At 39.8% G+C, this 22,222-nt stretch overlaps 3 protein-coding genes and 1 non-coding gene across 5 annotated transcripts; 2 read left to right on the forward strand and 2 right to left on the reverse strand.

Moving 5' to 3' along the window:
- Positions 1-39: 39 nt before the first annotated feature.
- Positions 40-14,027, reverse strand: LOC126375393 (uncharacterized). Its single transcript, XM_050022300.1, has 19 exons — positions 13,729-14,027; positions 13,549-13,643; positions 13,129-13,279; positions 12,575-12,703; positions 11,737-11,921; positions 11,671-11,676; positions 10,590-10,670; positions 9,321-9,443; positions 8,492-8,653; positions 7,776-7,973; positions 6,942-7,220; positions 6,440-6,559; positions 6,012-6,139; positions 5,490-5,654; positions 4,551-4,648; positions 3,483-3,594; positions 3,116-3,214; positions 1,812-2,026; positions 40-1,326 (listed from the first exon to the last, which is right to left on the reverse strand). The coding sequence occupies exons 1-19, from the start codon at positions 13,925-13,927 to the stop codon at positions 143-145; spliced, it is 3,729 nt and encodes a 1,242-aa protein (XP_049878257.1). The 5' UTR covers positions 13,928-14,027; the 3' UTR covers positions 40-142.
- A 257-nt stretch (positions 14,028-14,284) lies between these two features.
- On the forward strand, positions 14,285-14,357 carry Trnar-ucu (transfer RNA arginine (anticodon UCU)). The gene has a single exon. It is a non-coding gene; the product is annotated as a tRNA-Arg (tRNA).
- A 579-nt stretch (positions 14,358-14,936) lies between these two features.
- LOC126375715 (vacuolar-sorting protein SNF8) lies at positions 14,937-17,200 on the forward strand. The gene is made up of 4 exons (XM_050022812.1): positions 14,937-15,302; positions 15,847-16,048; positions 16,610-16,756; positions 16,957-17,200. Exons 1-4 carry the CDS (start codon positions 15,035-15,037, stop codon positions 17,087-17,089), a joined length of 750 nt encoding a protein of 249 aa, XP_049878769.1. The 5' UTR covers positions 14,937-15,034; the 3' UTR covers positions 17,090-17,200.
- LOC126375675 (myosin-11-like) lies at positions 17,180-22,132 on the reverse strand. 2 transcript variants are annotated; one of them, XM_050022750.1, is made up of 11 exons: positions 21,913-22,132; positions 21,498-21,656; positions 21,102-21,206; positions 20,383-20,715; positions 20,156-20,234; positions 19,451-19,634; positions 18,992-19,115; positions 18,374-18,522; positions 18,017-18,115; positions 17,494-17,568; positions 17,180-17,402 (listed from the first exon to the last, which is right to left on the reverse strand). In XM_050022750.1, the coding sequence occupies exons 1-11, from the start codon at positions 22,033-22,035 to the stop codon at positions 17,270-17,272; spliced, it is 1,563 nt and encodes a 520-aa protein (XP_049878707.1). In that variant the 5' UTR covers positions 22,036-22,132; the 3' UTR covers positions 17,180-17,269. The 2 variants fall into 2 exon arrangements, with proteins under 2 accessions (XP_049878707.1, XP_049878706.1); XM_050022749.1 differs by having other exon boundaries at positions 21,498-21,659.
- Between the last annotated feature and the right edge of the window lie 90 nt (positions 22,133-22,222).

A 22,222-nucleotide genomic window follows, 5' to 3' on the forward strand; every position in this document is an offset into this window, starting at 1 on the left:
TAATTTACTTATATTAATTGACACACAAATTTCCACTTTTAAAAATGAGAAATATTTCTAAGTGACGTGTACCCGATGTCGTAATTTATTTATCTTTGGAATAAAACATGTTTGGTATAATTCTCATTGTTATTTTGAATAATTAGTTATCCCAAAAGTCTCTGTCGTCGGTTGGTGACTTGGGGAGTGATATCGGCGAGTTTTTGTCGGACAGAGTGTTGTAGTTGTCGACGTCGGCCGAGAAGTCGTCGGGATAGTCCTCTGTCGCGTCTTTCTCCACTCCATCCGAGTCGTCGACGTGTTCCTTCGAGCTCGTTGGATGTATTTCGAAGCTGGAGGTTGCTTTCAATGTGTCCGCGTGGAATATCGCTTCGAACACGTCGTTTCTCGTCAATCTAGCCGCTTGCTCGGGCGACATGCTTCTTCTACCGTTGTCCGGAGACTTCGTCCTGTTATTCGCAGTTCCATCGGAGTCACTCCTCTTTGGACTTATAAGGATAGTCATATTCCCACACATTTTCTCTCCCCCTTCAGGTTCGGAGTCAGAATGCGGGATGCCTGCAGTTTCCACCCTGCTCTGCACCTCAACTAATAAGTTAGGGGGCTTGTCTACTACGTTTATTTCGTTTATCTTGTTTACATTTTCTACTTCAATCATTAAGTTTTTGGTGGTCTCTTTCATAAGGGTTACGTTTGCTTGTTCGGTTGAGTGGTTGGAGTCGTTGCTCATCACATTTGTCGGTATGTCGGCTGGTACTTCGATGTAAGGGGAATCCGGGATGTTATACATCTTATTGATATTACGTTTGAGTATCTCCAACTCCATCTGTTTACAATTCTTCGCCATCAATAAAGCTTCTTTTTTGGCTTCGTAATCCTTTTCCTCTTTTGCGCCTTTATTATCGACTTTGTCCATTTCAACTTTATTAATTTCTCGGCGCAGCGGCGATTTGGGTCGTTGGTTCCTTTTCGGCGACATGGGTCTACCGACGTCGTTTTCTACTCTCTCGTTAGAAGACATTTGAGAACGGTAATATTTCCTAAATTCGTTTATAGGGGTCTCTAGATAATTGTTTATGTCGTCGGTCAATTTTTCGCTGATGTTTAGATTTCTGGACGAGGAGAATGCTTCAGGGATGGGCTTGGCTTTGGCAGTGTTGAGGTTTTTATGGAAGTGTGTGTCGCTTATGTCGAAGTTGGCGTGGTATTCTCGCAGGTAGCGGTCGAAATCGTCGCGGATCAACTTCTGCGTCTCCGCGCGATTCATCTGTGCGTCTGCCATGAAACCATGGTCTATCTTCTGCAGCGATCTGCTACGTCTTATAGCTGGAATATAAATAAAACTAATCATCGGTGAATTCAGTAATTTAAGTCAAACTTAAGAAGATGTTATGATTGAAAGAAAGAAGCGGCAAAAACGCCTCATTTAAATATAGCTTAACATTTTACATTATAAGTTATAAAGTGATCAGTACCTCCGATGTACATCATGGTATACCGTTGAAAGATCAGATTGGCAGTTGCTTCTGGAAAAACCGGAACCTGCTCGAACTTCAGGTTCTTATAATCCCGGAATAAAAACGGAAAAAACTATCGTGTGGGTAGTGAGTAGTACCTTTCGAAGTACGATCACCTTACTTTCAGACAATTAGGTGATCAGCCTGTAATGTCCTAACCAAACTAGAAATTCCAAAGTGATTTTCGTGATATGCAAAGGACCTCCGGATGGTGAGCCCAACGCTGAACCACTGGACCACGGAGGTCGATAAACGCTGGGGAGAGATTCCTATCGGTACAAATGTGAAGCTCACACAGCTCGCCCGTATCCTTGGTGACGGCGTCTTCCTCCGGGGCGCGCTCCCCGCGCAGCTCTGACTGCCGCTTCCGGAAGTCCAGGTACGACTTCTCAACCGCTTCTGCTTCGATCTCAAGCTTCCGAAGCCGCAGCTTCGCTTCCCGAAGCACCGACGACGGACTCTTCTCGCGAGACGATGTTGATGGTACCGAATATTTGGTGTTTGCTTTTCTGTAAAGAGGGAATTACGAAAGATATAGCCGGATTCATTTGAGAGTTTTAATACAATGTATTTTTCTGATATTATATATCTTTCGCGCTAAGCGTACGGTCACGAGCATTAATATTTATACACTTTGGTACCATGTCACATTAACTTTTTTGACAAATTGAACTGTAAGTCTCACTAAATTTCAAATATGTTAGTGCGACAGAGTCCTAAAGTGGGTACATTATATTGCTCATGACTGTACAGCAGGCTAACATGCGCAACGTGATAAAATTATCGATTAATTCAATACGTTTTATAAATTTGCTAGTAGTAATAAATCGACCACAGTGCGATTTGACACTTTATCATACCACATTTACAGTATTTATGTTAAGCATTCACCCGTGCGTAGGGAAACTAACAAACATAAAATTAAATCGAAAAAATCTGACTCCTACGGGATTTGAACCCGCAGCTCTATCAAGCCAGGACGAGCGTGTTAACCATTACACCACCGGATCCCTCCTGTCCATCTTAAAACCTCTTCGATCTATGTATCGACATTAGTGTTTGCCGAAATAGTGTGGGTTATGCTAATTGTGGTGATACTGACTGGGTGTGAGACTAGGTATGTTATGTGGTTCAGAAGGGCGGCAAATAATAAGTGCGTGTTCACTGTAAGGCGTTTACTAGATGACTGACATAATGAATACAAAAGTTCTTAAAGCTCTCTATGTTTTCATTAACAAGTAATATGAGCTACGCTACAAAAGCAAGCCACTAAATAAGTGCTATGCCGTAGCATATCTACGTGTAGCCTAACAGTGACCTCATAGCATCGTAACTAAAACTTTGAGGGAAGATTCAGGCCGTGATTTTGTGTTGATATCAAGTGGAATTTTCCGTCCCAAAAGTATGGAAAATAATTTAAAAAACACTAAAATTTCCAACAGGAAAATCCACTTGATATCAACTCAGAATCATGGTCTGAATCGTCCCCCTCAGTATTCGTTATGATCGATGTCACTAACGCACTGTATACATACGTATATACTCATAACACTCCTTTTTCCTTGGACGCAGTCGGGTGAAATATTAATAAAACGTACGTCCGAAGCTTCTCCTTGGCCTCTCTGAGCACGGACTTGGGACTCTTCTCTCTGTTGCGAGTGGGGACAGCCAGCGGCTGCTTACAATGGACTTTCTCCCTGAAACACATCGTTTATACATAAACACACGCCTATATCCCACCGGGGTAGGCAGAGACTATGGAGGTCTATTTGCTTCGATCGCTGACACACTTCTTTTGTTTCCTCCACATTCATCAATCGTTTCATACCTCATTAAGACCACCGTTTTTAGAAAATTTTATGACCAAATTTGGAGAAGTCCCTAAGGTCATGTATGGCATATATGATGCTAGATATAACGAACGGTATTTATTAAAAATGTATGAAAGTTAGTCAAATGGCTTACATGTTTCTAGTTTCAATTATGAGTAGTTCCGGTTCCGGCTGGTCTGACTCCGGCTCGATGTCGTTCTGCAGATGGTCTACCGGACCCACGCTCACGCTTGGCCCCGCACTACCTGGAGGAAAGGAATTTTTAACACTATCGAATCAAACTATAGGGATAATAAAAATAAATAATCACTTACATAAACTTACGCCCGCATACACCGTACTAAGTATGTAGTGTAATACCCGTACGTAATATATAAAACGCGTACTAAATATGTAGTGTAATACCCGTACGTAATATATAAAACCCGTACTAAATATGTACTGAAATACCCGTACTAAGTATGTAGTGTATTACCCGTACGTAATATATAAAACCCGTACTAAATATGTACTGAAATACCCGTACTAAGTATGTAGTGTAATACCCGTACGTAATATATAAAACCCGTACGAAATATTTAGTGTATTACCCGTACGTAATATATAAAACCCGTACTAAATATGTACTGAAATACCCGTCTTCTTCTATCGTATGGGTTGTGAGGTGATTACCAACCCCATCATCCCTGGTGTCAGGGTTATTATTGAGCCGCCATAGGCCCCTGACATGACTCATGTAACGACTACGTCCTTATATCAGTAAGAAGCTACCGGGATCAACGGCTAACTGAAATACCCGTTCTAAGTATGTAGTGTAAAGGGCTGATGATGATGATGATGAAGTATGTAGTGTAAAACCCGTACGTAATATATAAAACCCGTACGAAATGTGTAGTGTAATACCCGTACGGAGTATAAAACCCGTACTAGATATGTAATTAAATACCCATACTATGTAAAGTAATAAAAAAATACCTGTAGTCAAAAGACAATTTTGATACGAACTGCTAAATGGATATGACTAACCGTATTGGTAAAATAGGTGTTCAGCCCATCGTGTGTAAGCATCATGTTAGAAAGAATAAACCCACTGTCGGTTTTTACAACATGCCTGGTGAGAGAAGCAGTTGATCGCGTTTATGGTTTTTATTCGCTCCAGTCCAGCATAGAATCCATGATGATATAAAGACAGTATACATACTAGGTCTGATATCTCGCTGCGCAGGCGACGGCGAGCGGGGTCGCGGCCTCGCCGGCGGGGACAGGCGACGCATGGCCCGCCACTGGCTGATCATATGGCTATAACAAACATTTAAATACCGGTATCTGCTCGGACCGAATACTTAGTTGCTCTAATTCTATGACAATTCAAGTTGAAGAACTTTTTCTAGCACTGTAGCTTATTTGCGCTTAAGGAGCATCACGGTTTTAAGTAAAGACGATTTCTTCTCACGATTGTTTTATAATTGCACTGTCTGATTATGGACACATCATTATGTATGGTTTACTATAACATTCTTGACGCGAGTGTTCTGTACGGCGGCGGTTCTTGATGGAGGACAAATTGAAATTGCGCTGGTGGCTAGTTCTCTGCGTTCTGGCACGCAGGCACTCGTCGAAGGAGTCATCATTCAACACTTTTTTGCCAGCATTTTCAGCTGGCAAAAAGGCTGAATACTAGCCAGAATACTTCCGCCAATCCGTGGAACCAATCAGTGTGACAGCGCGGCGGAGTTTGTTGCATACCTTCCCCGGTGGTTCGAGGGGAGGCATGTGTCCAACAGTACTTTTTTCACATTATTCAGCACTTCATTGCACTTTCTTATTTATTTATTTATTATGCTTCTATCCTTTTCTGTTCTCAGAACCGTCATTTGCTAGAAAGAGAGAGAAAGAGCAACCGCCCGCGGTGGAATAGACAAGGTGATAGCGTATGCGTACGCGCGCGTAGGTAAGCATGAAAATCTTTACATTTATCTAGGTCTGCCAACCATTGCCCAATGACTCAAATTAGCTTCAGAACGTTTTTTCGATTCTGCTGCGCACCACCCAAATCCCCAATTAGTTAAAAAAAAGTGTCAGCATGCTATAGCGTGCTGCCAGATATGGGTCAACCCTAAGTTTTTGGTACTGTACTGACCGCCTGGTGTCGGCATGCCGGTCCCGCAGCACGCCTATGAAGGGCAGCGTGTCCCCGGGCAGCAGCACCCGCGCCCCCCGCACGCCGGGCCCGCCCACCGCGCACAGCTCCTCGCCTGCACCCTTGCGCCACCCGAACGAGTTCGAGCTCACTGTCGGGTTCACCCTGCTAGAACATGAGTTACATTAACACGCTGTCTAGATTGGTGACAGTTCACTGAAAGCCGATATAACAACCTCAGTGATGTGGCATTAGACTCACGATCAGGAGGAATCGGTTTCGAATCCCAGAGCCCTAGTTTGGTTAGAACATTGCGGGTTGATCACCCGATTGTCCGAAAGTAAGATGATACGTACTTCAGATGGCACGTTAAGCCGTTGGTCCCAGTTACTACGTAAACAATCGGGTTTGGATTGTGAAAAAACATTCGGTCTTACGACTTTAAAGACGTCCTTTGAATGGTAATCAAAACCATTCAAGGCACGGTGCCCCCGCGGCCCCAGCCTACCACGGGCTACTCACGTGAAGCTGCCGCCGGCCAAAGGCCCGAGCGCGTCGGCGGGCGCCGTCCGGGGCCGCCACGCGTCTCGCGTCGCCGCCGCCTGCAGCCGCGCCGCCGCCGCCGCCAGCTGCTCCAGCTGCGCTTGTTGCTACGGACACAACGAATAACACTACATACAGAACGGCAACTCTCCGCTCCCCACCAGCGGCTGAGCTTGGTTTACCTCAACCCTCGGTCTTACTTTAATCTTGATCGTCTGACGTCAGACGTCACAAAGAAATACGCGTGTACGATAACGTCAATGTGTTTTGTTTGAAGTGTCCAGGGTATGCTACGGATACAACATCATTGATTTTTAGATGAATTGCTTCCATGTGGACTTTTTAACCCCTAGGACAAGAGATGGTCGTATGTATTGAGTCCAGATGCATTGAACAGAACATGGTACCTGTGCAGCATACTGGCGCAGTCGATCGTTCTCGTCTCGCAGCTGCAGTATGGTGGCGGCGGGAGACAACATGGACAGTGGCACGCCCTCCGCCGAAGACGAATCGTCTCCTGGGGGGCCCTACAAAAGGTATCAATGTTACATACACATAACAACGGGCGTGCGTATATAAAAATATTGATGATGCGGAAGCAAAAGGAGTGTCAGGATCGAACCAAATGGAATTCCATATTATTATGTAGTTTCTGCTTACACCGGTGGGAAATAACCGTGAGTTTATACAGGGTGTTAGTGACATTGTAACAAAAACTTTGAGAGATGATTGAGCCCATGATTCTAAGTTGATATCAAGTGGGGGGACGACCCCATGATCCCCCCTTCCCCCGGGATCCTCTCTCGGGAATAGTTCTACTTAGAACGACGACCGATTTGTGTGCGGGAAACGCGTCTAAAATGTAACCGGCCCTAAGCTGGATGTCGCCGAAATGGCCATAAAACTTACCACATTAAAGTTGACATTCTTCTGCTTTTTGAAATCATTGACAAGCTGGTTAGCCTTCAGCTTATCTTCTTCCCTCGCCGCCCTTATCTCTTGTTCGTTATTCAGTATCTCAATGCCCAGCTTGGAAGATACTCCGTGCAAGTCCGTTATAGTACAGCGATCGATTAAGACCTTAGGGTCTATCCGTGTGGCCTCCATGTATCTCTTAAGATTGGCCAGTTCGGTCTTCAGCTCGTAGAATGAACGAATCTCGTGTGACGTTTCCTTGTCGTGTTTTTGCTGGAATTGAGATATTGATACAAATGGCTTGAAGGAAATGATGTTGATTTATTTCTGTATATACCAAAAAACATTACGTTTTTTAATATTCGGAAAAATAAGAAAAGAAACAGAATATTCCGTGGTCGCTTCCTACCCCAACGGGTTTAATAAATTATTTTTGCGACATGGCCCGCTGCTTCATCTGTTCCAGCTGGGAGAACCATAAACCTGACACCAGAGTTGGTGGGGTCAGTCACTGACGTCATAACTAGCTGAGTACTGTAGTGAGGTCAATGACTGATCTCCAAATCCACACAAGAGCATGATCGCTGTGCCGCTGCTTCACTTGTTCCAACTGGGAGCTCTCCTGGGATATATTATTGCGCTCGTTGATAATGTCGAGCTGGTAATCAGTGACCAACCCCAACAACTCACACAACTTGCCAAAACACGATCGCTGTGCTGCTGCTTGATCTGTTCCAGCTGGGGGCGCTCCTGGTGTATATTGTCGCGGTCCTTGATGGTGCCGAGCTGGTGGTTAGTGGCCACCTTCACAAGAGAAAAAGAACTTACCAAAGCATGTTCACTGTGCTGCTGCTTCATCTGTTCCAGCTGGGAGCGCTCCTGGTGTATGTTATCACGCTCCTTCTTGATGGTGTCGAGCTGCCCCTCCAGCGCCAGCAGCTCTCCCGAGATCTGCGCTCGGATGCTCTCGCCGCGCTGACGAAGAACTTGCTCGGCTTCTACTAGCTGGCTTTTCAGGCTGTCCTCCTGTAAATGAAACACACACTTCATGGTCCTTTTGTCACGTAAGTCAGCTGGAAATCTCTTAGCTACGGATAAGCTTACCTGTATTGCCTGTTTTCTTTGTAAATTTTGTATGTTCCTTTTGTCTGTCCTATTGTACGAAAATGAACTTTTCATAGCTGGCGAGGAGTGGGTGCATATACTATACACCTATGCCTACCCTTTTGAGCATACAGGCGTAATGATATGTTATGTTAGGACGCTTTTAGGGACATAACTGGCAATCGCCATGTACAGAGTGTCCTAACATAAGACACACACGACATCATAGTAAAAATTCTAAAAATCTACTCAAACACTGGTTGGAATCAGTTAGTGTTTTTTTATAATCTTACCTGCTCATTACATGGGGGGTTAAAATGGCCACATTGGAGCAATTCATTTTAGAAAGCAATGCTCTGTTTAAGTTTTACTGAGCTCCATTTTGTCTACGTAATTTAAAAAAACTCGTCTATAGCGTGGGCCGCGTGAGTGTTGTTCACCTTGGCAGTGAGTCTCCTAGTCTGACAGCGCAGCGCGTTCATAGCGCGCGTCATTTGGTCGTGCTGGTCGCGGAGGGAGCGCGCCAGACCCCACAGGAACTTCTTCTTGGCACGCACATTCTTATCTAACTCTTCTTCCCGCTTTTTAAACATATCTTCTAGCTGAAACAAAATACCCAGTTATAAAGATGGGCGTCCATTTGAGTTTACGGTGCGCGGTAGAAGCCCAGTAACCCAGTTGGAAGACTTGACTCTCACTGTGCAGTCGCAGATTCAAATCCCAGCACGGCCCTAAACCAATGATTTTCGAATTTGTTTTCGAATTCATGTTTGGATCATAAATTATTATCACGTGTACCTACAGCGGTGAAGAAAAACGTGAGGAAACCCACATTCCGAAAAATGCATTTCGGAGGTACCTACGTAACTTAATCTGTAATAGGTAGTCGCTTCTGTAAAACACCGGACCTGTCATATATTCTGATTAGGTAAGCGAACCCTCAGAAAAACCTACATTGATTTAAAATATGTATTGCTGTTGCATTTTCTTGTCATTTCCTCTCCTCAGCCATAACACCTTGCGAAATGGCGTTGTTTCAAAAATGTTAAATTGATTATCTATGATAATTATGTTGAATAAATGATTTTAGTTTTCCCTTCGTGGGTTGGAAGGCCAGACAGGCAGTCGTTTCTGTGGAAAACCGGACCTGTCAAATATCAGGTTAGGTAAGCGGACCCCGTGAAATTCGGGATAATGCTAGGGAGATGTGTGAAATAATTTTGATTTCTGAAACGGGACATCTCTAGGGGATAGGAAGAAGATGCTTACCTCTTGCCTCTGTTGCTGTAACTGTATGGCGTGTGAGGCGAGCGAGCGTTTCACCTTGCGTTCCTCTTCAGCGCGTACCAGCTCCACCTCCGCTTCATAAACTGACTTCACTTGCTCCATCATCTGGACACAAACCAACCTCTATTAGACTCATGCTGGGTTCGGCGACATGGTGAAACAAGTAAAGGAAAATTAATGTTTTTTTTTCTATCTCATAGGAATCGTGCATTTATATATCCGGGAGTAGCCTTAGCCTACGTCACTTGCTCACCAGCCCATAAACTACTCTTCTTCTTCCATCGTGTGGGTTGTGAGGTGGATTACCTCATCAATCCTGGTGTCAGGGTATAGAGCCGCCAAAGGCCCCTGACATGGCTCATGTTACGACTACTTGCTTGCAGTAAGTAGTGACCGGGACCAACGGCTTAACGTGCCTTTCGAAGCACGGATAATCTTACTTTCGGACGATCAGATGATCAGCCTGTAATGTGCTCACCAAACTAGGGATCACAAAGTATTTTTTGTGATATTTCCCCACCCGGCCGTTAAACTACTTATATCTAATTAAAACACATAATAACGGGTTCTTACCGCATTTAAAGTAGGTGGGAAATGGGCGTGAGTTTATGTATGTATGTATGTATGTTAAAGTAGGGATATGAGACTCCCGATATTTCGACACTGTTGCAAGTGCCATGATCACGGGATGACTGTAATCCCGTACTCATATCCCTATTTAAACGCGGTAAGAACCCGTTATTACGTGTTTTAATTATGATAATAACCGCGTAAACTTAAAACAATGTACTTAGGTATATCTATGCAAAAAAGCACGTTTCACGACGATTCATTGCTTCGTTGAATATTGCGGACAAGAAGGACAAATCGACAAACACACTTCCGTTCTATAATATAAAAAAATTAGGGAACGGAGGGAAATGCTCATCATTTATTTTAGACTTCTTTCAAGTTGTCAGACTTTTTTTACTAGGTAATTAATTACTCGAACCTTTGACACAACAGAACCTATTATAATTACTTATATCTAAAAAACTACATAACATGGAGAAATAATTGATGAATGTGGAGGAAGCACGAAAAGTAGAGTAGTATGTCAGGATCGAAGTAAATAGAATTCTACAGTCTCTGCTTGTGGGACCCTGGTGGCAAATAGGCGCGAGTTTATGTATATGTATGAAGAAATAAAATGACTATGTTGAAAACTAAAACAGCAAATACTAAAGATGTTTTACATATGGCTGAAATAACCTCATCAGTGAGAGTGCCCTCTATAGCCGAGATATTCTTCATCACTGTCTTCACATTCATTGAATTGATACTTGTCTCTTTCTGAAATAAAACGTCGACTCTTACACTCGTATTCTCAGATGGTAATCAGGAGCGGATCCAGCTTTTATGCCAGGGGGAGTCACCAGTACGAATACAACCTATCTCCGTAGACATACATACATAAACTCACGCCCGTAATCCCTAATGGGGTGGGCAGAGCCACAAGTAATCAAAGACAACTTGCAGCCACTGTTGATACGAAGTCCAAAGATGGATATGATGAACCTTATGGTGATAAGGGATCAGCCTATCGCCCATAACATTAGTCCATCATGTTAGAGGACACAATCCCTCTGTCGGTTTTTACGACATGCCCAGGAAGAGAAGCAGCTGAACGTGTTGTATGTTTTTTATATGCTCCCAGAACAGCATAGAAGCATATCTCCGTAGAGAATTAGATAAAATTGCTGTGGCTAGAGATTTAAACTATTTCAAAGTAAGTACAACTACAGGGCTCTGCAGGGTGATATTAGGTTGTGCCTCTGGCCACCCTGATAGAGATTACCAGCGTTATTATTGCTTCAGTAGATAGCATAAGACGGAGAGATTTTCCAGTTTTTTCAAAGCCGATGTTCAAATTATCAATACATATCACGTCGCTTTAATAGAAAGCTTGGTGAAACGTGGGTACTTAGTTCATAAACTGCCTATATACGTCCCACTGCTGAGCACAGGCTTCCCCTCAATCAACCGGAGGGGGTATGGAGCATTCTCCACCACGCTGCTCCACTGTGGGTTGGTACTTAGTTCATCTTGCGATAAATGTAGCTCTGCCTACCCCAATTAGGAATATAGTCGTGAGTTTATGTATGTATGTTCAAATTTAGCACAATCGGCGGACTTATTGCTAAATAGCAATTTCATCCGGACAACCTTTGGACAATTGGCTCGCCCCCTATTACATGGGACTTAAACATAGCTGGCGAGGAGTGCCTGTATACATATAATACTATAGTGTATGTAGTACTATACATCTGCCTACCCCTTCGGGGATGCAGGCTTGATGCTATGTTATAGCATCCCCTCTCCTATTAATGTTTGGGTGAAAGAAATTCTTTAGCATTACCTTAATAAAATCCCTCTTTCTCTTCCTGTACTTGTCCTTCAGGTGCGCCAGCTTGTTGTGGCAGGGTCGGCAGACGTTGTAGTGGCGACACTTGTCCAGGAAAGTGGGGGACTTCTTCTTGCACGGACTCTCGCTGAGGGTGTCCGAGCTGTGGGTGCTCGACACACTGCCTTCTGATATTGTATCTAGAAATAAAGAAAGAAAGAAAGAAAGAAAATATTTATTTCCATATTGGACGCCACATTTACAACTTACATTACAGAAATAAAAAAAAAATATAGAAAAAAAAACAAAGACAAAAAGACAAATAATACAGACATTAAATACACAATGGAGGCGCCCAAAATAAAAAAAGGATCTCCCTCAGCATAATGCCGTGACACGTGCTTAGCACGGGCCGCGGCGCTGGTATTATGGGAGACCTATCGAACGTGATATCTGGAATTCTATCTGGAAAAATAATAGTATCTTCTTATCCTGTGGGTTGTGAGGTAGAATATGCGATCTCTAATTTGATTAAGACATTACAGGCTGATCACCTGATTGTCTGCAAGTAAGATGATCCGTGTTTCGGAAGGTACGTTAAGCCATTGGTCCTGGTTACTTCTTACTGCCTTAAGTATGTAGTCGTTACATGAGCCATGTAGGGGTTGGTGAGTTTGGTATTCTACCTCACAACCCACACGATAAGAAGAAGAGATCATTATATTCATCTTAGGACTTTGTATCAAGAGTGGGTGTAATTCATAGGATTATTTTTTATTTTGCCTACCCCAATCGGGATTATGGATGTGAGCTTATGTTGTAAGTAGTAATTTTTATTTTAAACACAGCTTACCCTCAACAAGAGGAGCATTAGGTTGGTACATGGTCATATTCTTGAGTATGCACATCAAAAGCGGAGTGTGGTCATTATTCTTGTACATCTCTATTACGTCTGCTATGTGCTCCGCATCACACTTTATTCCTGAAATTACATTATCTATAGTTGTAATCATACTGTTCCTTATAGTTCAAATTAAAATATATCTTTATTCAGTTTGTAACATAGTTCTTTTTTCTTAGGTTTTGGCTTCGCGCGCCTTGCGCATTTGCCATTGTAACATAGTTACACTTTCAATCTTATAATAATTACAGTAATCTAATCAAATAATTTGAAATTGGAGTTTTGAATTAATTATGCAATTAAATACATTAAAATAAATATAGAGTAAAAAGTATTTTATCTATTGAATTAGTAATTAAATCTCACATACTAAAATAAAAACGAATATTGAACATTATGTTCCTCTAGGTATCAAAATGGCATTTTATGATGAAAACGTTCTTTAATTAGATACTTAATTAGGTACCTATACAATGGACAATGAAAGAAAAATTTAAAAATCAAACCTAAATAGTTGAGAATGGAGCACACATCTTTATCTTTGAATCGAAGGTTGGATTCTTCACCATCACCCCTCATCATGTTCCCGGCAAAGTCAAACACCATGTTCGCCAGGGGTATCTCCGACACAAACACAGACAGAGTGTAACTAAATTCCTGTCAACATACAAAAAACTTTTATTCCTACCTAATTATGCATATGTTCCATACAAATAATAATACATATAGTTATACATATACGCCGTAATTTTCATAATATATTAGACACCGTATCATACACTTCTAAATGTAAAAATGTTTTAATGTATGCAATGTGGCTGTACTTTATAAATAAATAATACAGTAAAATACAGATAAAAAAGAAAAAAATATATATCATTATGATAGATTATATTTTTAAAGAAAAAAATCAAATAGGTACTTACCAAGCGCAACAAATATTCGGCAATAAGCATGTTCATGGCTTGTGTCGTCAGTTCTAGACGTTGAGCGAAGTGTTTTTGGCATGCCGGAGTCTCACCTGAGTCAACAATCAAAAAATAAATCACATCAAACAAAACTCAAAACCACTTTTTGGTTATAAAATGTTTTAACTTTAAACTCACCGATTTGGGCACTTTTCAACAGATTAACAATGTGTCTACGTAGATACGCCCTCAAATCGCTCAAAATCCCATTTTTCTCAAACAATTCGTAAATAAATTTCTCAAAATTCTCTACAGATTCTTGATCATTTTGTTGTATCGGATTTTCACTGTTTATTTCCATATCGGGCGACACCGGCTCAACTTCAATGTTATCCATTGTGAATTTAGTTATTTATATTTTATAATAACAATTTGTTAAACCCTACATTATAATTGGAAATAATTTTATGCAACTTTCACAAATCACTGAAATTTCAAACTTCCCCAAACAGAATTTTGACGTTTATTCATTTGTTGACATATCCGGTTGCTCTGACAACAACATGTTTCCTCTTTTACAATTTTGTAATAATAAGATCTCAACAGTCAATATATTTATTTCAAATAATTCATAAAGATTATTTTATTTCACTTAAAATGATTGAATAATGTTACCTACAATTATTTACCCATATTAAACTGTATAATCATGTACAACTGATACTGTACTACTATTTTGACAGGTCCAACAGTTGTCCCTGTGGCGCAGAGGATAGCGCGTTGGACTTCTAATCCAAAGGTCGTGGGTTCGATCCCCACCAGGGATGCTTAATCATCTTTTTGTTTTTTACTTTTTTGTATGGTTTTTCATAATCAATTTATAAATTATAAACAAGTCTTTGAAATGTACTTAAATAAATAAAATAGGCGAAACTTGTAACATCTGACTCCGTATCGTGCGTGAGACTTGCTGCAGTACAACTTCAATGTGAAAATCCTAAGACGAACTTGTATTGCATGTAGCATTATAATCTGGTGAGATACTAAGTATTTTGTATAATAATATTATAAAATCGTGGAAAATAGGAATATTGCCGAGCCCCATAAAATCTTTGCCAACATTATATACCTAGGGGGATATTTTCTTTGGGTGAGGCTAAGGTGCTTCAAACATCGGCGTTTACGTTTCCCGCGACTCGGACACCTCTTTCGATTTTTTTCAAAGATTTTGGACGTGAGTTTTTTAGCTGATTACTATATTTCGCGTTCGATTATTTTTTTTAATCGATTTCAATTTTGTTTTTCAAACTCGATTCTTCTATGATTCCATAGAGTACCATGTCCATGCCAAGTCCATGCATTCACAGGCCTCCGGAACGTCGAAACGACATAAATCTCTATTTCCGAACGACCACATCAAATGTCAAATACTCTAGTGAATCAGCTGATGGGTGTTTTTGTATTGTCGAAATATATAAAATTGTAAATCTCTGAAAATTCCACTATGAGGCGACGCGCAGGTGTTGGTGCTATTCAAAAACAGAGGCTTGAACAGGAGAAATATCGCGAGAAAGGTTCTGAAATCCAAGAAAACCAGTTTCAACAGATGTCGAAACAACTGGAAGTGTTTAGGGAAAACTTGGAAGAGTTTGCTACTAAACATAAGAGTGAGATAAAGAAGAATGCACAGTTCAGGAGGCAGTTTCAGGAGATGTGTGCCGCTATCGGTGTAGATCCTCTCGCTTCTGGCAAAGGGTTTTGGTCAGTGTTAGGTTTGTATCCAATTATATTATTGTCAACCATATACCTAACCCATTCTTTACGTTTCTTTCTTCAGTACTCAATATATGTCACACTGCTGTTAGAACTGCTACTGTCTGGAAAGCCGCCTTTTCTATCCCAGAATAAGATTTTCAAGTAAATGTCTTAAGTGTACAATAAGGTGTTTTATTATTACTTATAATATTAAATAAATTACATCAGTACTTATGAGTGGGGTGGTGTAGAATAGTATCCTCTGAATTGTTTCTATTCAAATTATCATTCTTGAAATGTACCTCTCATCAACAAAATTAAAACACTTCCAAATTTTAATTCAACAAAACAAGAGTTCAATTAAATTTTAAATGTGGAACATAAATATTAAGAATTACGTTGTGAATTTGAATGAAAAACCTAACAATATTCTTTTCTGTAAAATAAAATTGAATTTTTATTCCTAATACTTGTTTTCAATATTTTTTTCAGATAATCCTTATAATCTTGCCAAGTGTTTTGATGATAAGTGTAGATTATTTACTTATTTGTTTATTTTAGGCATTGGTGACTTCTATTATGAGTTAGGAGTGCAAATAGTAGAGGTGTGTCTAGCAACAAACTATAAGAATGGAGGCCTCATCACTTTGGAAGAACTTCGGACAAGGCTTATAGCAGCACGAGGAAAAGCCAAAAAACATCAAGACATTACCAATGAAGACCTCCTAGCAGCTGTTAAGAAACTTAGGATATTTGGCAATGGGTGGGTTAAAGTGTAACTTTTATAATTTGTGCACTATATATTACTATCATGACATGCATATTGTAAAAGTAAAGTCATATCCTTTGTTGGTGTTTTCCAATTAATAACAGATTTAAACTTGGAGAAGTTGCATCAATAATATAATTATGTACTATACAAAATGTGGTACATGGGTAACTAGATAGGGATTTTAACTTTACATTTATTTATTTTAAATTGGAATATGTGTATACTGCTGCAGCTACAAATAAAACTCATCATCCTTCTGCTCTTATCTCTCTAAGTGGGGTCGGCACATCATGTATTCCTCTATACATTATTTTAGGTTTACGTGGTTATTATCATAATTAAAACACATAATAAAGGGTTCTTACCGCGTTTAAATCAAGGATATGAGACTCCCGGTATTTCGACACTGTTTCAAGTGCCTTGATCACGGGATGACTGATCTCGATCATGGCATGTAGAGAACCTGTTATTATGTGTTTTAATTATGTATTCCTCTTCCATCCATCTCTGCAAATAAAAGTGATTTCGAATATTTTATAATTGTAATTTCAGATTTACAGTAGTGCCTATAAGCAAGGGTAAGTGGTTGGTGCAGTCAATCCCTGGAGAACTGAATCTGGACCAGACCCTTGTCCTACAGAAGGCAAGCTCTCTGGGTACTGCGTGGGTGTCTGCTAGTATACTCAATGCTGACTTGGGGTGAGTAAATAACATAAGTAGTAGTTACTAGTTATCATTTGACAGAAAATATTTAATGCCTTTTTATTTTGTGAGTACTAAGACTTTTGTTGTTGATTGCACTTATGAACACTATTACACACTATATTTATAACAAAAATCTATCTGATTCCTTCCGTATATAATCTATACTGCTAAATTGTCATGTCTGTATATTTCAGATGGAATGACACAAGAGCCCAGAATGCACTGAACCATATGGTGAAGGAAGGCCTAGCTTGGGTAGACACTCAGGACTCGAAAGAAACCTTATACTGGTTTCCAAGTATGTTCGCTGAGTGTGTGTCTGCATAAAGTGCATAAAAAGATATATCATGATTATGTGTTTTAAGGTATGAATTTAATTGTTAAATTAGATTGTTGAGGTTTATAATTATTATTAAAGTAAAGTGTAAGAAAGATATTTTTTTCTCTTAATGTATTTTATTCTTAATATTGCACATTTTTTTAAGTGTAAAAAAAGCTGTTTTTATTTCAACTACTAGTGTTGTTGTCGGATGAGCCAGAGGGTAGTTTTAACTTTTTTCTTAACTCATTATTTTCTTTCTGTATCTCCTCTAATCGTTTCTTTAGTTTTTCTGTCATATCCACATAGGACTCTTTCCATCTATAAATAGAAAATAAGGCAATTTTAATATTATTTTACATGTTTCAAAAGTCTTCAAATGTTATTTTAGTTCTGTTAAATCTGGACTTACTTTCTGCTTAATTCCATCTGATTTTCTAAATGTTTGTTTAACTCCATTAATTCTTCTTCCTTTGTGGACACCATTCTAAAATTAAATAATAAAAAAGAATTAAAGAAAATTTACCTATAGTCCTTCAGTTTTATAAGGACTACTTCCCATCCACTTCTTGGAAAGGGGTCCTTATAAAATTGAAGGGCCTATATAGAAGGTAGTGTTTGTAAGTGTGGGCAGGTAGGGTCAATGCCCTAAAATAAGCAACCTCTAATAGTGCCCTAATGAGTCTGTCTACTTGTGTTAGGCCACTGACTGTAGTTTTGAAAGTAGATTCTCTAGAGCTTAAAAGATTTTTTGGCGAAATATTAATTCGGTGAATACCATTCGATGAAACGTATTTCGGAAAACAGTAAGGTATATTTTACGTAGTATATTATTTTTCTCTACGATAATACTTTAGAAAGTATGATAGTAGAATATTTGGACAATTCCTCGCTTCGCATGTTGAAGAGTGAAAGAGTACTTCAATTTTACATACTTGTGACTCAGTTCCGTCCTCGACGACAACATATTTTGCAATTTGTTCACCATTCCATGCGTCTCTTCCAACGATTTTTGAAGGTGCTCCACTTGTGCTCTGTAATAATAACACGTTGCCGTTGGAAATAAGATACAAATCTCTGCCAGTCTCTCTTTCTCTATCTACGATTTTTACCCCACCTAACATACTTAAAACGTATTTTGTTGTGTTGATTATGTTGTGTTGTTGTCAACAACAACAACTTATTGTATTGTTGTTATTATTATTGTATTGTTGTGGTATTCTTGTTGTAGATTATTGTATTGTACTTGTGTGTTTATATTAATTTTATTTATTTATATTCAAACCACCTACTTGAGTTCTTCACACTGTGTCTTGAGCAGATTTTCCTCCCAGTCCCTGCGTTTAGTTTCTCTCGTGTGCATATCCTGAATTCTCTGAATGTCTATCGTTAGACTTTGCTTCTCGCATAACAGTTGTATGTTTCGCCTCTCTGATGCCACCTAAAATAAAACCACACTGAGTGTTTAGACATATATACATAAATAAGATCACGCCTATTTTCCGTTGGGGTAGGCAGAAACCACGGAATTCCACTTACTACGATCCTGACACACCGCTTTCGATTATTCCACTCTCATCAAAGACTTCATGCATCGCCGGTTAAGAGTACTCTTGACCTGGCCTTTAAAACATCCTGCTACTGATCGCGGAGTGATTAGATTTAAATCTTAATTGTCTTTTTGAAACTCTTCACGACACGCACACACGAGCGACTCAATATTAATTACCTCAATATCAGGGGTAACCCTAGCCTAGGTGGCACTATTGTTGGTGACGCCGATAAGTCACTCAGAAGTATAATGTACACAATTTATTAAACAGGGGCACTAAACATTGTTATCTCTTGTTTTTATCTTAATTAAGTGTAACCCATTATATTAGGCACGAAAAATATGAGTATTAATATACCAATTCCTGAAACATCGCTTCCAGTCTTTGTTCTGCAAGTTGCAACTTCGGATTCACGTTGTGAAGACAATCCTTTTGCTTTTCCAGATAACTTTCATTCTCCTCTTTAAGAACTTTTACTTCCCTGTAATAAGAGTAAAGTAAATTTCAATATTTGTTTAGGTGCATATAGTTCGAAGCTTATAATTGTTTGAGTTTCGTCTTTTGCCTTCTGTAGCTTTTGCATTGCATTGTAGATTATTTTTTTAATGGGCATCGCCTGAAATAAATGCTTTTTATTTATTTTATTTTTTTTGCTCATTTATCGGAATTGTAGGCTTTTGGACAACTTGAGACGACTTTGCTTCACTCATCTTCTATATCTGAAACTCAAATAAAAAATACCATTCGGTAATACGATCTTTGCTTTTCGTATAACGTTGAAACCTTAAATTCAAGCAGAGTCAAGTAAATAAGAACCTTAAAGCTTTGTTCAAAAGCATCCCCTTCTCCACCAGCTCCGTGTCAAGGTTCCTGATGTGAGCGAGCATGTCTGCTATCTTCTCATTGTACTTGTCTCTTACTGCGTCCAATTCTGTCCTGTAACTTGCTTCTACAGTGCGTTTTGCACTCGCAACCTCTTGCTTTGCTTGTAATAGTTCTCCTGTCAACAATCGGATGTGGGGGTCTATAAAGGCCACATGAAAGCAATTCCTCCAAAAAAGTAATATTGCAATTTGACATGTGTTTAAAAAAGTAAGAGCGGAATGCAAACTTATTTCAAATAGCAAAATTGCTGTTTAAATGAATTGTCTCTGTTATATAAGAGTCATCGATTGAAAAATTCGAATCTTAAACCCGTGATTCTGATCTATCGAGACGTGTTCTTTGTCCTTTCAAGTCTGATTCACGGACTCGAGTTCCGGGTCTGTCCAAATCTAGAATTTTTCGATAGGTCTTTGTGAGTTTCCCTAAGCACACATAACATTTGCTATATTATTGTCATCAGTATCGTCCACTAGGATTGTTTTTCCCTTAGGGGGTTGCATGTTCAGTCAAGCAGTCGCTTCTGTAAAGAACCGGATCTGACAAATCTTAAGGTTAGGTAAGCGGACCCTGTGAACCGGAGGTGGATGGAGTATCTTCCACTAAGCGACGCTCGACGTTGGCCGAAATTAGTCTTACCAGTGATCTCTTTAATTTTCTTATAGGCTTCGTTCTTCTGGGCAGATACGACGTCGAAGAGTTGTAATGCTTCTGCAACCTGCACAAGTTGGAAGTAATTTTATTTTAGGTTCCGTTAAAAATAGTATTTTTGTAGGAACGTTTGTCGGGAGTGAACAATTGTCATAAAATAAAGCAAATAGCAAGACTCGTGACCTAGGATTATGGTATATAGGTGTTCTTTTTACCTTAGATTTAGCTTCCGCTTCTCTCTTGACTCTATCTACAATTTCTTTTTGGCATACACTCAACTGTGTTCTCAGCTCGTCATTATTCTTCTTTTCTGCTGCAAAGTTTATTCTACACTCTTCTAAAGTTTTACTTAGTTCTGCTATTTTGTCTTCTGCCTGTTTATTTCGGTCTTTGTAAAGGACGATTTCATTATCTTTACCTCTTAAGTCTTGTTCTAGAGAGAAACATTTCGTTTGTAGAGTTTTGTATTTCTTTTCTATTTCTAAGTAGTCATTTAGTGCTGTTTCGAGTTTGAGTTCTGTGTCTCGTTTATCTTCATTGCTATTGTGCTGCAAGAGTATAATCGATCAATTGATAAAATTATCATTAGGTGAAATAGCTCAAGACACTAATCGAGCATAATATAGAGGTCGAGTAGTGTGCGAGCACTTATGCAGTCGAGAAAGTCAATGTGCTAATATGAGCAACCACTTATTTATTTATTGAAGTACTGCTAAATGGTTCCATTTGTTTCGTGGTGGTTCCACTTGCCACGCGGTGGTTCCACTTGCCACATGGCGGTTCCACTTGCCCTGACAATGTTTCAATAAGTATGTCTTAGTACATAGGTACTTGTGCACTGACTGTACTAAGAAGTTGAGGCTTTCAGGAACCTTGTAGTGGACAGGTTAAAGCTGTATTATGATGATAAATAAACTGTGTGGTATTACAATACCTGCTGTCCTCTAGTATCATAGCTCTGGTAAGCTTTCAGTTCATTCTCTAGGGCCTCTATGGTTTTCTGCGATGTCTGCCACAGTACATGCAATGAGTCCCTTTCCTGTAGCGTAATAAAGGTTAATGGTAAACTAAAACCAGAATTTGTAATTGGAAGACATCTTGCCTAGCGGTTCACGTGTGGTTCGTTCTCTATAAGTTTTATTAAGAGATCCTTAAGATTTACTGCCTCATTGTGCTAGGAGGAGGGGTCCATAGTTTACTTGCAAAGGTCATTGTACCTTTTTTCTGCTTGCTCTTCTTCCGTCGCTTATTAAGCCGCGATCGTGTGCCAAACATTATAACCACTAGAGCACGGGGGACTTGGCCTAAAAGTAGAGTTTAGGATAAGCACCTTGGTAAGCAACGTGAGTTGCGCGTGCAGCTCCCCTCCCTCCCCGCCATCTATCTGAGCCTGCTGCAACTTCTCCCGTAGTAACTGCCCCACCTGCTGCGACAGCTTCTGGTTGTCACCTATCACCGTGCGGATCTCATCCTCCAATACCGACTGGTTCTGCTGGAAAAAAAACACTTGAGTATTTTTACGGGGTAAATAATTAGTATGGTCATTGACATAAGTAACCACTTGTCTTAATGTACGGTTCATCATAATATTTCAACTTAGACATCAAGTACCTACTAAGAAAGGATGCTTGCAAGTTATCTTCTAAAAAAATTTCATCCTGTGCAACCTGATACTGATTATGGGCGCGATAGTCACGTATGTGTCAGTTAGGGGTACAGTAGCAATTTAATAGTAAGGACATTACCCGATAAAAATCCACTTCATGCTGAAGGGCGTTCAATGTCGTCTCTTCCATAATCCATAAAAATATAATTATTTTACTACTTAACAAAAATATCCGTTGAAGAATATTTACAAGAAACACCATTGGATAAGCTTCTTTGGATTAGTTCTCTCTTTTCTTATTATAAAAGTTTGCATTTTAGAAACTACTTTTTGTTTACATTTCGCGCGAGAATGGCAGACCCAAGCGTTGCTTAGCAACGTACTTTTTTAAGGGATTAGGCAATGATTCAAGTTCATGTACAGCCTAGTTGCACGATAAATTATTTAAC

Source organism: Pectinophora gossypiella, chromosome 19 (assembly GCF_024362695.1).
Source record: "Pectinophora gossypiella chromosome 19, ilPecGoss1.1, whole genome shotgun sequence".
NCBI classification, from domain to species: domain Eukaryota; kingdom Metazoa; phylum Arthropoda; class Insecta; order Lepidoptera; family Gelechiidae; genus Pectinophora; species Pectinophora gossypiella.

What these genes read in the sequence shown, in the direction of transcription:
- LOC126375393 (XM_050022300.1), bottom strand. Translation starts at nt 13,927, where the DNA reads ATGGATAACATTGAAGTTGAGCCGGTGTCGCCCGATATGGAAATAAAC. An exon ending in TGCGCCAGTATGCTGCACAG is followed by an intron (nt 6,140 to 6,439) that starts GTACCATGTTCT and finishes TTGTGTCCGTAG; the next exon opens with CAACAAGCGCAGCTGGAGCA. An exon ending in GCCAAGGAGAAGCTTCGGAC is followed by an intron (nt 2,027 to 3,115) that starts GTACGTTTTATT and finishes CCCTCTTTACAG; the next exon opens with AAAAGCAAACACCAAATATT.
- LOC126375715 (XM_050022812.1), top strand. Translation starts at nt 15,035, where the DNA reads ATGAGGCGACGCGCAGGTGTTGGTGCTATTCAAAAACAGAGGCTTGAA. An exon ending in CTTAGGATATTTGGCAATGG is followed by an intron (nt 16,049 to 16,609) that starts GTGGGTTAAAGT and finishes TTGTAATTTCAG; the next exon opens with ATTTACAGTAGTGCCTATAA. An exon ending in ATACTCAATGCTGACTTGGG is followed by an intron (nt 16,757 to 16,956) that starts GTGAGTAAATAA and finishes TGTATATTTCAG; the next exon opens with ATGGAATGACACAAGAGCCC.
- LOC126375675 (XM_050022749.1), bottom strand. Translation starts at nt 22,035, where the DNA reads ATGGTGTTTCTTGTAAATATTCTTCAACGGATATTTTTGTTAAGTAGT. An exon ending in AACTCACGTTGCTTACCAAG is followed by an intron (nt 21,207 to 21,497) that starts GTGCTTATCCTA and finishes ATTACGCTACAG; the next exon opens with GAAAGGGACTCATTGCATGT. An exon ending in CTTTTGAACAAAGCTTTAAG is followed by an intron (nt 19,116 to 19,450) that starts GTTCTTATTTAC and finishes CTCTTATTACAG; the next exon opens with GGAAGTAAAAGTTCTTAAAG.